Source organism: Pollicipes pollicipes, unplaced genomic scaffold (genome assembly GCF_011947565.3).
Source record: "Pollicipes pollicipes isolate AB1234 unplaced genomic scaffold, Ppol_2.1 Scaffold_4295;HRSCAF=5057_pilon_pilon_pilon, whole genome shotgun sequence".
Taxonomy (NCBI): Eukaryota; Metazoa; Arthropoda; class Thecostraca; order Pollicipedomorpha; family Pollicipedidae; genus Pollicipes; species Pollicipes pollicipes.
In genome coordinates this window covers 475,935-490,456 of record NW_023596461.1, presented here as the reverse complement: position 1 = coordinate 490,456, position 14,522 = coordinate 475,935, and the positions used below count along the sequence as shown (strand labels likewise).

General features: G+C 55.2%; 1 protein-coding gene across 1 annotated transcript in view; it reads right to left on the bottom strand.

The window, feature by feature from the left end:
* Positions 1 to 264: 264 nt before the first annotated feature.
* LOC119096480 (neuroligin-2-like) overlaps positions 265 to 14,522 on the bottom strand; it is a 65,204-nt gene continuing 50,946 nt past the window's right edge. The window contains 11 exon segments of the mRNA XM_037219396.1: positions 265 to 1,034; positions 1,197 to 1,608; positions 1,610 to 1,906; positions 1,949 to 2,027; positions 5,423 to 5,713; positions 5,826 to 6,009; positions 6,396 to 6,505; positions 11,024 to 11,172; positions 11,777 to 11,842; positions 13,092 to 13,720; positions 14,133 to 14,327. Of these exon segments, the coding sequence (XP_037075291.1) occupies positions 265 to 1,034; positions 1,197 to 1,608; positions 1,610 to 1,906; positions 1,949 to 2,027; positions 5,423 to 5,713; positions 5,826 to 6,009; positions 6,396 to 6,505; positions 11,024 to 11,172; positions 11,777 to 11,842; positions 13,092 to 13,720; positions 14,133 to 14,327 (3,182 nt within the window).

Sequence of the window (14,522 nt, the reverse complement as noted above, 5' to 3'; positions counted from 1 at the left end):
GAATCAATGAGACGCAATCACGGTATGGTGGATTGGCAGTCACTCGACCAACTTCCCGTCCATTTGGCACACACCCGACCAGCGTCACGCCCACTTGGGACCCATCTGAGCGGTATTCCACCCTATTGGCGCCCATCCAACCGACGTCCCACCCATTTCACATCTAACCCACTAATGGTCTCACGAACCTGGCGCCGCCCGACCCGAAATCCATGTTGCTGGGAATAAGTTGGTCCCACCTCCACCTCTGGCGCCAGAAATACCTCAAAACTCACCGTCGCCGCAGCCCCGAACCACGGGCTGCCTCCACGGCTCGTTCACGGGCACACTCTGCCAGAAGGAGTCGCGCCGCTTTAGGAGGCGCGCCGCCACGGTGGGCCGCAGGTTGAGCCGCAGGTGCAGCTGGGTCCGCTCCGTGAACTCCGGCCAGTGCGGCACCTTCGGAGAGTCGCCGACCGGCAGGCCCGTGCGCGCGAAGTTGGTCCACAGGCCGACGAACAGCCGGTGCATGTCGAACTCGGGCGAGTCGACGGCCGGCACGGCCAGGCGGCTCGCCAGGAACAGATAGAGGAGGTCATCACTGTGCGTGACGCCCAGGTTGGGTATGTTGGACTTGAACAACTTAAGCGTAGACAGCTGGCCGGGGCCTACGTGGTCCAGGACGTACTTATAGACGGGCGTGTGATGAGAGGCTAGCCGCGCCTGCTCAGAAATCGGCGCCATGATTAAGTAGTCGCCGATCGCGTTGCTAGCGGATTCCAGGGGAGTGCCGCCTCGCCCGGCGCCGGTCTTGTAGAACCAGAGAAGGCGGAGCAGTTCCCTAAAGCGGTTCGCCCTCGGGTCTAGCGAACCGTATAGAGTTTCACGCAAAGCCTCATGCAAAATTGCAGGCGATCTAAAGATGCCGTCTGAGAAGGGAGTCAAAAGCTCCAGCAGATCCCTCAAAATGAAGAAAACACCCTCGTTTTGATTCAGGCCCATTATCCATGGCACGCGGTTGAAGTTACCGGACTCTAGTGTGACTCTGGGATCATCTGGAAGGAACGGAATTTTCCTTTCGCAGTCAACGCGCGGGTGAAAGTGATACCTTCTCGTGGTCAGCTGCCTGGAAGCTTTCACGAGATCTTTGGCAGGTACGTGCTTAAGGCACTCGAGCAATGCCTGATTACCTCTTGAAGGGCAGTGAAAGGCCTCACCCAGCCGAGTGGCCATATTATCTTTCCTCCCCGAAGCGCCTACGCTTGCCATGGCACTACCCGACTGACTGATGGCGCGGTGAAACAGACCCCTGGCCAGTGGACTGAGCACCAGCAGCGACACGCTGGCGCCGCCTGCAGACTGGCCGAACACGGTGACGGCGGTCGGGTCACCGCCGAAGCCAGCGATGTTTCCCTGCACCCAGGTCAGCAGCAGCACCTGGTCGAACATGCCGTAGTTGCCGGGCGCGGCATCGTCGTTTGTCGTCAGGAAACCCAGCGCCCCCAGCCGGTAGTTGAAGGTGACCACGACCACGTCCTCGTCCATCAGGTAGTCGGGCCCGTAGAGTTGGACGTCGCCGGAACCCGTCTTGAAGCCGCCGCCGTGGATCCACACCATGACCGGCAGGCCGGCGAGCCGACCCGCAGGCCGCCGGCAGCTGCGGCGTGTACACGTTGGCGAACAGGCAGTCTTCGCTGCCGATCAGCAGCGTTCGCTGGAAGGGGTCGTACTGCGGGCAGCGGCTGCCGTGCGCCCTCGCATCCAGCTCGCCGTCCCAGCCTGGGTGGCGCTGCGGCCGCTGGAAGCGCAGCGCGCCCACCGGCGGCTTCGCGTACGGGATCCCCTTGAAGCTGAAGTAGGGCCTGCCGCGCGCGCTGAGCAGCGTCTCGCCTCGCACTGGCCCGTCCAGGGTGAAGACCAGCGGCCGCTCCGACAGCAGTGCGGCGGCCAGCGAGGCGGCCAGCAGCACCGGAGCCAGCGAGGCGAGCATGGCGCCGAGCGCGACCCAGCCGCCGGCGGCCAACAGCTCGCGACGGAGATGGCGGCGGCTGAGGACGAAAAACGACTGTGACGAGCGGTAGCGAGCGGCACTAGGATCAGCTGGCCACACGGCGGCCGACACACCTCCCGCGGTCTTGACCCCACAAGCGCCACAGTTGCATGCCCTGGATGCGCTCCTGAGGCTGATCGGAAGCACGTAAGCCACCGCGTAGGAAACCGCTAACGTAGGCAAAGGCTCGCTCCAAGACAATGGCCAGTAGTGCGGCGAGAGTTCAAGCCGCGCGTTTGGAAAGCCGACACCGCGACTGAACTGGCAACTGTCCGACCTGCAGCGGAGAAATCTAGGCAACAGATGACGTCATATGCCGCGGCTGCTGAGAGCCAATGGCGGGACTGGCTGCGTTGGATTAGCGGATCGGCTTAACATGCGAGTTCCTTCTTATTGAAAACCTGCTGCTGATCCTAACTGTGTGCGCAGGGTATGAGGAAGGCGGACCGGTCATTGCAGAGCCTACGAAAAATATCTGCGTTTCAGGCAGCTGCAGCATTCTTACAATAGAAAGCACGCTAGACAGGTAGAAAGGACATCAGCGACAGCAGAAAGAGGATTTCCGTTAATTGGACCATTCCCGCTGGTATAAAAACCAGGACGTAATCCGCTTTCGCTCTCAGGACTAAAGCTGAGCCGGATTCTGCTGCTAAACACCTTGCCAATGCATCTCTGAAGTGGTACGTGAATGATATGTAACAGGGCAGGTCACCAGACAACCGCATTCGGAAAGCACGTTGGGTATGCGGTGTTGTGTTGACGCTACTCAGTCAGATATCGACAGTCGGAAGGCGTTCCCGGGAGACCGAACCACGAGATCAAACATTAACCGTTACTCTGCTGGCTTGGTGACGAGAGAGGAAGACGATTTTTTTGTATCTACTGGATGACCCGCAACGGGTGGTTTCTATGACAAATGTGTTCAAAAATCGCCATTGAGATTTAACTGAGGTTTGGGTTGATCTAGAGATTAAAAGAGTTTAACCTTCTTTAAATAATTCAATTTTAATCTGATCTCATCGCCATTGGGAATTAATTGGCATGGATCATATGCCTGAGGTGTGACTTGACAGAGCAGGCAGTTGCCATCCGCACAATGAGTGCGTTGTCCTTTCCAAGCTCATCTTCACACTTAGTGTCCGGACGCGCTTCTGCGCTGCACAGACCAGAGCTGGCGGCCCGCGGAGCAGCGAGAAGGCGTGGTAAGCACGGTGGCCATACGTGAGAACATCTCCTGTTTCATGGATCTCTCCCCTGTTTTCATCTCCTGTTCGCCGGGCCCCGACACGCCGCTATTGGTCAGTGGAGTTCAGTCAATTGCAAACAACACGCGGGCAGCTGGGAGTGTTTTTGTCAGGTTGGGAAGGGGAATCCAAGCTGCATATCGCTTAGGTCCAGTACCACACGACCCTCTTTGTACCTGTCAAAAGCGTTTCCTCGCATTAGTTGCTGATGGTCAGAGGTGTACGCATCTTACTTTGGTTGTCGTGACTGGGGACAGCTGCCGGCAAGACCAATTTAGACTCTAAACATTAGAAATCAAAGGGAACTGCAGCTCCGGCCAGCGTTGTTCTTACTCAAAAGATTAGTCAGGAGGCTCACAGCTTATTGCTGTATTTCGCTTTACTCATCGATTGTGCATCTGGATCGACGTTCTGAGGCAAACATGGGTCGGCATTTTCATCATTCCTGGCCTCCTTTTGATTCACTCTATTGATCACCAATGATACCCCTTACTTTTTCTGCGCAAGGGGCCCGGTGGGCAGAGCACTATGAGAGCACTATCGTTCCTGGGCGAGCGCTGAGGGGTCGTTGCATCCCAGTGCAAGGTACCTACCGGCTGTCATTATTACAACGGGGGGCGACATCCCCTGGCTGATCCGGAGGCCCTTAGAGGGACGCATCGTACATTGATCCTTTTCCTGACGCGGGAGTTCCTCCAATTCGGGCAGTTGGCCCGGATCCAAGCAGGAGTTCTCTTGACGCAAAAGTATGCCTCATCGCCGCAGGTCGTTCAATAATTGGCGCATACTCCACTTCGGCTTAATGGGCCGAAGACTGAAATGGGGTGGAGGCCTCCGGTCACCCTTACATCACCTCAATGTGGAGGTTCGTCATAGTTGTCATGCCTCTTTTCATTGTCAGAGGGCCCCAATCCACAAGAGAGGCCCCCTGACATTCTGGATCCCGTCCCTGTCCCTGTACAAAAAATTCCCCTGGTCGACTCAAGGCCCTTGGCGACCCAGAACCCAGTGGTAGGATCTGTGGGCCTCTGACCAACACAGGAGCCCCTCATCGTTGCAGGGCTCTTTGACAATGGCTGTTTGGTGAGGCCAGCGAGCAGAATACTGAAGCCGCACACTGGCAATAGCGCCCCGCTATTTCTATCCGCCGTTAGAGGACTATCGTCAAACGTGTGGAAGAGAGAAGCATTCTATCATCGCCTTGTTGTTTGTGTCTTATTCTATATCACATTGGTATGTGTAACACGCTCTTAAATACAATATAACAGTCAACAGATATCTACGTTGCCTTAAAGTTGCATCTGACTACGTAAATATACAAAACAGTTCGCACCGCATGAGGGTCAGACAACGACGCATGTAATACGCACGGAGAAACACTCTTTATAACACCATAAACTGATTTCGCACAAACACGCGCACCGACCAGTATGTTTGGCACGATCGCTCTGTTTTAGACCATCAAATCATGTTCTGCAGCCCAGGTGGCATCGTCAGCCTACCTTAATTAGCGATAAGTTACAATCACGTGCCGTGTGACTGCACCGACCTCAGTTTCAGAAGCCTCGAGCCGCTCAGCACTGGGTGTTGTGGAACAGAAGTCATTAGTTCCATCATTAACCTTAACAGCCATCAAACCTGCGTCTATGGAGATGGAGAGTTATCGATAACAGCACGATAATCGATTGGGATGCGTCAGGATGAGCTAATTGAATACGTTAGCACAGTCACACCATCTGCAAAATCGTAATATCACTGCGCTCGCCGACCGATTCCCAACGCGCCGCCCTCTGTCTCCAAGCTTCTGGAGACAAAATCGGCATCATCCGTCCACCACTGCTCACACCACACCTCAGCGCGCTCTCCGCGAACTCTTCCCGTCTCGGTGTCCAAGTCAGCCATCGCTCGCTGCCACCGGCGACCACGCGGCGGCCGCTACACCCGCAGCTCTGCCAGCCGGTCCTGCGAGCCGCCGCCGCGGCTGCCGCGGCTGCCGCGCCGATCCGCTGTCCTCGGCAGCGACCCGGTCACGCGCATCGGTCTGTGGCTGAGCGGCGCCGCCTCCTCCGCCCGCGCGCGCGTCGGCGGCCGCGACGCGTCGCGTACGCACACGCCTTCTAGCAGCGCCGGCGGCGGCAGGTCGGCGAACTGCGGCGGCGGCAGCGTGGTCTGCACGAGCGCCTTGGCGCCGCCGCTCGACACGGACGAGCCGCCGTCCGTCTTCAGCGAGCAGGTGTCGCCGCTGGCGGCGCTGCCGGCGCGCGAGCCGCACGCGCGCCCGTTCTCGTCGGTGCGCTTGCGCGCCTCGGCGCGGCCCTTCTCGCGCTGGTAGTAGACGCCAGCCAGGATAAGGATGTTGAGCACAAGCAGTGAGCAGCCGATGGCCACTGTGACGCTCAGCGCCGTGCTGTACGCCGAGAAAGCGTCCGTCAGCGTGGCGCTGTCGTCGACAGGCAGACGGCGCCACCGTCGCGCCGCCAGAGGCGCTGCCATCGCGCACGGCGCTGGCGTTGGTGTCGCTGGCGGCGGTGGTGGCGGCCGGCGGCAGCGGCCGCCAGGTGGCCGGCACGGAGCGCACCGAGCCCAGGTAGAGGTGTGGGCGCTCGTGGCCGTCGAACAGGTGGTGGGCGAGGTCGGGTACGCCGCTGGTGCCGCGCCGGTGGATCTCCGGTACGAGGCTGAGCCACAGCGCCACCCGCTGCGGTCGGTAGTGGCCCAACACTCGCGGCTGCGGGCCTGTGATGGCACGGAACGACTCATGTCAGTTTCGCAGAGCCACGACATCGTCACCGACTACACCAGTTGTCCCATGATAGGCCATGCCAGGAGAGGCGGAATTAGAGCGTTGATTCTACGCAGGTAAATTTGCGCGAAGTGTTAACGCTTCGTTCATACAGGTGTGGAGCTTCGGAACGGTCTGTTCTCTGACTCCCTGATGATTGCATGATCACACGAGCTAAAAAATTCATCAGGAATGATACGCTTTCTCAATTTCTGCTCAAGTTTTAAGTGATTACAGCTCAATTCCAAAGGGGCTATAATTACATATTAGCATGCCTGCTCCTGTAGACCTGACATCTTTCACCAGCTAATAGTAAACAACAGCTTCAAACCAGCCTTACCAAGGGACAAATACTTCTTGTGAAGATGTTCGTAGTGGCTCCAGTGCAGCACCCGGGGTCGCTGGTCACCGGGAGAGATGATCTTCAGCTCTTCGGGCCTATTAGGGTCGCTGGAATGACGGACGGAACCGTAATGTGAGTACGGACCTGCATTTCACATTCGCTATTCCGTTCAAGACGTATTTAAACGCATGGAAAAGCGCCCACAGATCACATTACTATGATGTTCGGAGCGGCAGGGCTAGACATGTGCTGAATACTAGCATTGTTAAATGTTATCGCGCTGTCGGGTGCCAGACGTTTGGATTTTCCATGAATTGTGTAGTGCCCCTTGTGAGTGTTGGAGTAGTGCTGCATTGTAGTTCAGGAAAGGATCACACAAAGATGAAATACGTTAGAAACTTACCACTAAAAACAAAACAAAAATATACTGCTGGAAATAAGTGGCTGACGCGATTTGAAGTGAAACATTGACATCATTTCCAATGTTATATGGACGATATGTTTTGGCAACTACAATTTTGGTAACTAGAGCAGCCGTAAAAAACGCTGACAAGATGTGATATCCCGCAAAGTTATGACGACGTCTATTTACACTTCACCTTAAAAATTCAAAGAGCTATGGTACAGTAAACGCGAATAATTTATTAGTACAATGGTCATGCGGCGCACGTCATCACGTCGCAGACACACTTTTATGACTGGCAGGCATTGAAAGGGTCATATTAGCACTCAGAGCCCGATGGCGCCGGCGAGGATCGAGCCCGGGCCCCTCACGAGGAGCCGAAGGCGCTGACCACTCGGCCATCGCTGTCCGTGATGCGAATTCAGTTACAGCAACCCGCATTCATCTTTTTCGCATGCCAGCAACAAGAGTTAAATACGTAACACCATAAAGGGGTACACGATTATTACCACAATTCGTCCTCGCTTGGACAGGAGGCTGGTGACACCTTCCCCAGTTTTTCGTAGCAAAATCCACAGCATCTCAAACGTCGAGCATTGCAGCCCAATTTGGAATATTTCTTCACCCGCCCTGCTTCTTTCTAGTACCTAATTACGCCCCGGACACGTAATGTTTTTCATCAAAGTTCTAAAGCTGTGAAAATGTGGAAAATCCCAGCGCTGCGATGCGCTGCTTGCGCTCATCATGTACTCCTGAGGCGTGGTTCTGTTGTCAATGGAGATTTACGGCGTACCCAGCCGGGGCGCAGCTAGAGCCTTGACAAGAGGACACATGATCCCCTTGCCAAACGCCCGCCAAAAAATGCCGGATATGACCCACTCGTCAATGAGGAGCACGGGTTTCTCCGTTTTATTGCCTTCTATAAATAGAAAATACAGATGCTAACACGAGATCAATTCCGTTTAAATCTTTATGTCAAGAAACTGAAGGCATCATGTGTTAAACGACTGCATGAAACAAATCGCCGGAGCTCTTTCATTTTACAGTGATCACTTGACTCTTTCTAAAGTAATAAAACTTAGCAGCTTTGCCAGAGTTCTGATCTGGGTTCTTCAGGGGCATCGAAGATTTCGCGAACGTAGATTGTAGATAGAAGTGAGTCAAAATTTAGATTGACATGACTATGCTTGCCTGGTAATGCTCGCCATTCAGCCAGAATCGGTTGGTGAAAAAATAATGTGACGTGGTTTTGAAGATGCGCGCCCGCAAATCTTTGCAACGCCGGACGTCCAGGTTTTTGTTGCTATCTCCGTAGGCTGATAGGCGTTGACCTCAAGGTTAAAAGAAGCGGTGGCCTACGGGCGGACGAAAATATGGCAGTGGAACCGGAAAAGTCAAGGTAGGATCTCTATTCTTTGTGTTGATATAACTGTTCCGTCCAGAGAACAGCCTCAAAATTGTAAATAGGCTCAGGCACAAACTTTTTATGTAACTTGTTTCATTAGTCGACCCTGCAAAAGATTGAATGTTCTCGGGCAAACATGGGTTGATCCTTTCCTTTTTAACTCATTTCGACTCACTCTATTCAACACTAATGATACACCATACTTTTCCGGGAGAAGGGTGGCTTGAAAAGAACACCATGGAACATAATGTCTTTGGCGACACAGGGGCAGAATCTCCTGGTCGATACGGAGACCCTTAAAAGGATACATCATATCACATCGGTCCCGTCCCTGATGCGGGAAGCCTTCGGACCCGCGCAGTTGGCCTCGGATCGATACAGGAACCCTCACTGACGCAACAAGATCCCTGATCGCCGCAGGTGGTCCAATAATTGGCACATAGACTCCAGTGTGGCTTAACGGGCCCATGCTGGAATTGGGATGAAGGGCTCACCGTTGGCTATTGGGGTCCCTAACTGGAACAGACCCCTTCCATTGCATGAATATGAGCTCTCGTCAAAAGTTTTCAGGCTTCCTTTAATTGTCAGACGGCAGCGACCAACGCAATAGGCCCTCTGGCATTCGGAGTCCCACCCTCGCTCTTTTTAGCAAATGTTCCCCACGTCGACTTCACGCTCCTTGTCCATATAGGACACTCTGCTGGACTCTGACTCTATGATCGTGCCAAAATTGCATGAGCGAACCCAAAGATCACGTGTGGCGATAGCACCCTGTTACTTTTTTACTTTTGCAGCAGCCCACTGGACGTGTTAGCAACAGAGGGTAGTACGAGCGGCGATGCAGACGAGGGCTAAATCACTGGAAGAAAACAAACGGAACATCGCAGTTCATTCCAGTGGTGCCGGTCGTGAAGATTACGTAATCAAGATTTATAGGATGCTGCCAACGAAATCATTTACAAAATTACAGTGTGTCGGGGACATTTAACCGTAGCCACAACGAACCCCGACAACACTGCCCAGCAATGTCACAGTGGCAACATAGCTTGGTCTGGCGTGAAATAAGTCTTTTCAAAAATCTATAGCAACCGGGAAAGCGAAATAACGATAATTGAGACACTGTATATGTTGGTTTAAATATCACCGGTAATTATTAAGTTCTGATAAATTGTATTGCTTTGTCTTGGTGTTGTGACAATTTGCCACTGTGCACGTATTTAGATAGCAACTGCATAATGCAAGACCAATTAGTCACAGTGCGTTCGATTCCTCGCAAACGGTTACTACAAAGCCAAACAGCACATACAATTTTGCGCGTGCTCATCTACCAGACCATGTGCGCCCAGTAATTTTGCACCCAAAGCATGCCATGCTGTCCGATGTGTCGTTTCACAGCATCACCAAAACCGCAGCCATACCATGGGCCTGCTTTGATCAGGTGCAATTGATTACGCGCTCCAGCCATTCTCTCTGCAATTGCTGGACCAAAATAACAGGTCATGCGACGTAAGGCCGACAGTATAAAATGTAGGAGCCAACTTTTAAAGCAATTGTGACTGCTATACATTAATCAAAGCATCCGACGCTCTGCCAAATAAACTGCAGGGACGGCAAAACTGAGCTATAAGGACGGCTCTTAATCAAACATGAAACCAACTGCCAATGTGGTCCTGCTATCTACTGGCACCTCTCCCAATACATAAATAAATGGTTATAGCTGAAGACATGACGGAAAAACAAAGCCATGCACTGTGCTACAATCAATGCAAATATATCTGTGTTTTACTGCGAGAGCATTGCGGACAGTGGATCAGGTTATCGCTTGCCGCAACACACTTTTCGCTGCCACGCGCCTGCAATCAGCGCGTGTTGTTCATACAAAAGCGAGTCCCTTCTCCTCTGACAAAATGGCGCGCCACGCCGCCATTGCTGGCTTGCATAACGAACATATGGTCCGTCAGGCTAAATTCGCCAGTCATGAATGACGTCTTTTGATCCAAGCCTCTGCCAGGCAGATGGTTTTCCTTACGTAAGGTGTTAGATATCCTGTCCAAAATTGTCAGGAACATAATGTCAAACAGTGCTGAATTCCGATTTGTTCCAGGCATTGCAATGCTGCGAGGAAGCGGATCGTGACGGTACCTGGTACACGGAGCCTCTGTGAAGGGGAGGGGGGGGGGGGGGGCAAACACGGTTTTTTCCTTGTTTCTTTCCGTGCGTCACCGTAGTGTTTATACTAAATGCTGCCCGGAGTGGGGAGAGGCCTGGCGCCTGGCACCTGCCTCCTTGATCCAACGGTCCAAGCGGTGTAACCTGCTGCGCACTGCTGAGAACGGCGGAGATGTGCGGCGAGCGGCTAGCACCGCACTGGTTTTTCAAACGAACGTCATGACCGGTCGGGGTGCTCGTGTTTGGTGTTCGCCGCTAGCTGGAGCAAAACGTACTGTGACCGCGCAATGACACGCATAAACAGATGTCAATGATCAAGACCGGTTTAAGCTGTTGTAGCTGTGAGCTGTTTTTCACTTGTTTAAGCTGGTTCTATTTTAACTACACAAAGCAGACCGGCAAGAAAGACTAATCTCACGCCCAGATAACACCAAACGAACACAAATAGCACCGGAACAAAGGGATTTCCCGTGAGAAAATAGACTGCGTCGCAGCTAAGGCATGCAAATCCGAACACAGCTCCCGTTTTGCAAATGTAGCGCGCTCCGGCGACCGCCGCCTGCTAGCGGCACGGCGCCGCCGAGCAGAGTTCTCCGACAGCGGGCGCCGGCGGCCGCTGGGTCGCGCCCGGACAACGGCGAGCCTCACCCGGACTTGGCGAAGTTGGTCCAGCCGGCCATGGCGAGGCGGGCCAGCGCGCGGTCGTCTTCATTCCACGGCCGGCCGTCGGGCGTCCGGCCGCCCACCAGCGGCGCTCCGAACACGTAGGCGAGCTCCGCGCCGTGACTGAGCGCGCCCTGGGGGCGGCAGCGCGCTCCTGAGCGGGCGGCCACCGGGCCGGGCCGGCACGGGCCGCCGGCGAGGGGCGCCGCCCGCCGGAGAGCGCAGGCAAACACGAGCCGAGGCAAGATATGGATCGGAACGTCGATGTGAACTGCACACAGAATAGCCAAGTCGGAGAGCGGGCACCAGACAATGGCAGTGGTTCGCAGAACACCGCATGCGGCTCGTGGAAGCTGGAGATGAATGTAAATGAAATAAAACTAGGCGGACGCTACATGTGTCCGCAAAAGTTAATATTCAACGAAGCTAGATTAATGATGATTTCCAGCGGCAATGATATATGTGCACGCATCGTGTACGTTACTCTGGTGGGTTGAAAGAATGTCATACCATGTTAGTCTACAATATTGTAAAGACGGGAAATGTTTCGGTTCTTCTGCTTCAACAGATGGAAGGAAATCAGATGCTGCTTCCCAATTTCAACAGTCTGTGGAACACGGCTCTTGCCATTGTCAAGGGAGTTGCTCCCGCCAGAAAGTTTTCTAGCTGTGCTAGAACGAAGGGAAGATTGAGCACAGCTTTTCAACCACCAGAAACAGCCTAGCAGCACCTTCGCACCTCTTGTTCAGCTGGCGGCAACATGACGCCGTTGCCCTGACAGGTGACGTCAGAGTGCTGGCACCGCTGTCGCACACCGCGCGGCCACCGTAGAGCCCACGTTAGGAACAAAACTTGCGGTAAGAGAGTCAGTCCCGGAAACATGCTACAACTTTTTAACCCTGTGTGCAACAAAAAATCGGTGATTGCACCTCGGAGTGCAGAAAAATGCAAAACTCACGTATCTCATGACGAAAACAGGAAGAGCCGAAATCAATTTTGACAACAATGGTGGTCATATTTTCATCGGTCGCTTGATAGGTACACTTAACCTACGCTGTAAACTGCAGAGTTCTTTCTCTCACTTTAATTAAGAGTCAAATAAGGGAAAACCAAAACGCAACCAGATAATGGCAATCTCGTGGAAGATGTCCACTTTGCACACATTCCTCAGGAACAAACTGCCGCCAGTTCGTTTCCCAACCTTGGGTTCACCGCAGATCCACCATTCAGCTCGTGATATCATCTAGTCTCTGGACGTTGAGAAATGTGCCAGTCGTGAGCCATGCACATAGCCCATTTTGCGCGTTAAAATGCTGTCATATATCACCGCGCAGGGTTTCTTAAAAGCATACTGCGCGCGAGCAGCGCTATCACGCGGCAGCGGCGCCAACATTTGACGGTGTCTTCCGCGGGACGGCAGCTGGGGTGGGCAGATGAGGCCGACAGTGGCGCCCAACCGACTAGCTGGTGTCAGTCCACGAGACAGCTCTTAACTCATCAGCCGGCGGCATTGTCCTGGGGCGGCAACTCCGCCGAGGGGAATTCGCGGCTTCATCATTAGCACCGCGGTCAGATTAAGTAATCTACTGAAGCGAGGCGGCCGCGGGCCGAGCAGGTATTGATCTATATCGCCGCAGCGAATAACCGACACCAGCCCGCTCTCTGTCGGTCACGCTGCTGCGGCTGGCGCGGCCGGCCGCAGAGGCCCTCCAGTGCCACTGACGGCTGCGGGACATTGATTTCTGGTAGCGCTTGGGCAGCGAAGGAGCAGCACTGGTAGTGCTCGGGCTGTGAAGGAGCGGCACTGGTAGCGCTCGGGCAGCGAAGGAGTGACGCTGGTAGTGCTCGGGCCGCGAAAGAGCGGCACTGGTAGCTCTCGGCCAGCGAAGGAGCGGCACTGGTAGCGCTCGGGCAGCGAAGGAGTGACGCTGGTAGTGCTCGGGCGGCGAAGGAGCAGCACTGGTAGCGCTCAGGCCGCGAAGGAGCGGCACTGGTAGTGCTCGGACCGCGAAGGAGCGGCACGTGCCACGCTGGGGACTCACCGTCATCTCTTCGGACGCGCCCGGCCGGTTGAACACGTAGAAGAAGGTGGCCTGGTCGTCCGGGAACAGGCTGGCGGTGTGGGTGACCGGCGCCACGTACTGCGCAGTCGCTGAGCGCGTGTAAGCAGCTGGTCGCGCAGCTGCAGCTGCTGACGCGACTGCCGGCTGCCCGTCCAGCTGGTGTAGTCGTGTCGAACCACCGCCAGCAACTCGTTCAGGTGGTAGCTGTACGAGTTCCGCACGTACGTTCGCAGCAGCTGGTCTCGTCCTTCTGACGTCACGCCCGACGTCAGCTGACGCTGGCTCAGCTGGTAGTCTGCGTCAAATGACGTCACTCCGGTCATCAGACTGTATGAGACCAGGCGGTGTACGTAGGATGCCCGGTTGGTGAAGAATTCGTCGTCGATGACGATTCCATCTAGCGACGGCCCGAACGTTGGCAGGTACTTCGGAGCGACAACAGGGGCCGCCAGCAGCGACTCGAGCGGTTTGCCGCGCAGACACGGAAGGAACGAGTCGGTCGCTGGCGTGCAGTTGACGTGCTTGGCAAGCTGGTGGGTTGCGTTCAGCGGATCACTGAGCAGCGCCCACGGCGCTAATGATGATCCGCTCATTAGGATCACACGGTGAAACAGGAGACCTGAAACAGACGCGGCGATATTGCGGCCGTTTGTAAAGTGCGCGGGTGAACGCAGCGTAGTACCGACAACGGGTGCAGGGGAGTCTACAGCTGCTCGCCATAGGCCAGCTTGCATGGCACAAGCGAGACACAGCGGCTTTTTTATTTGTCAAGCCATTGGTGCAGGCATTTTCAGCACGGAAAGATCACGCCGACTGCGCTGCCTGCTTCCATTGCGTTGGTAACAACCCTGATACCGCAGAATAAGCAATGTCAAGCAACAGCACGATGCTGCCTAGCGCGGCGCCACCTCCCCTGCGGAGATGCACGCGATTGTCACCGAAATGCAACACAGCAGAATGCCGCAATGCTCCATCTGTGAAGTGGGCGCGAGCTGGCGCCGAGCCAGCTGCCAGCGTTCGCGTCCGCTCACCGAGCGGCGCCGAGGCGGACGTCATCAGGAACTGGAGGCAGGCGGCGCCGGCGCCGTGGCCGAAGACGGTCACGCTGGCCGGATCGCCGCCGAACGCGCTCACAGTCAGCCGCACGAACTCGAGCGCGGCCACGATGTCGAGCAGGCCGTAGTTGGCCACAGCCCGCACCGGCTCGAAGTTGGCGTTCAGGAAGCCTGCGGGGCACAGCGATGGCGGGAGCGATGACGCGGGGCGCTGCCGCACGGGCTGAGCCTGGAGTCCAAGTCAAGGCAGGAGCCGGTGAGATCACGCAGGGCGCCGCTACTCGCGGCGCGATTCACGACCGATGGTTGGTGGTTGAGGCCTACGCCGCAGAACGTTGTAGTGTTGAGGCCAAGTCGTCGTCTAGC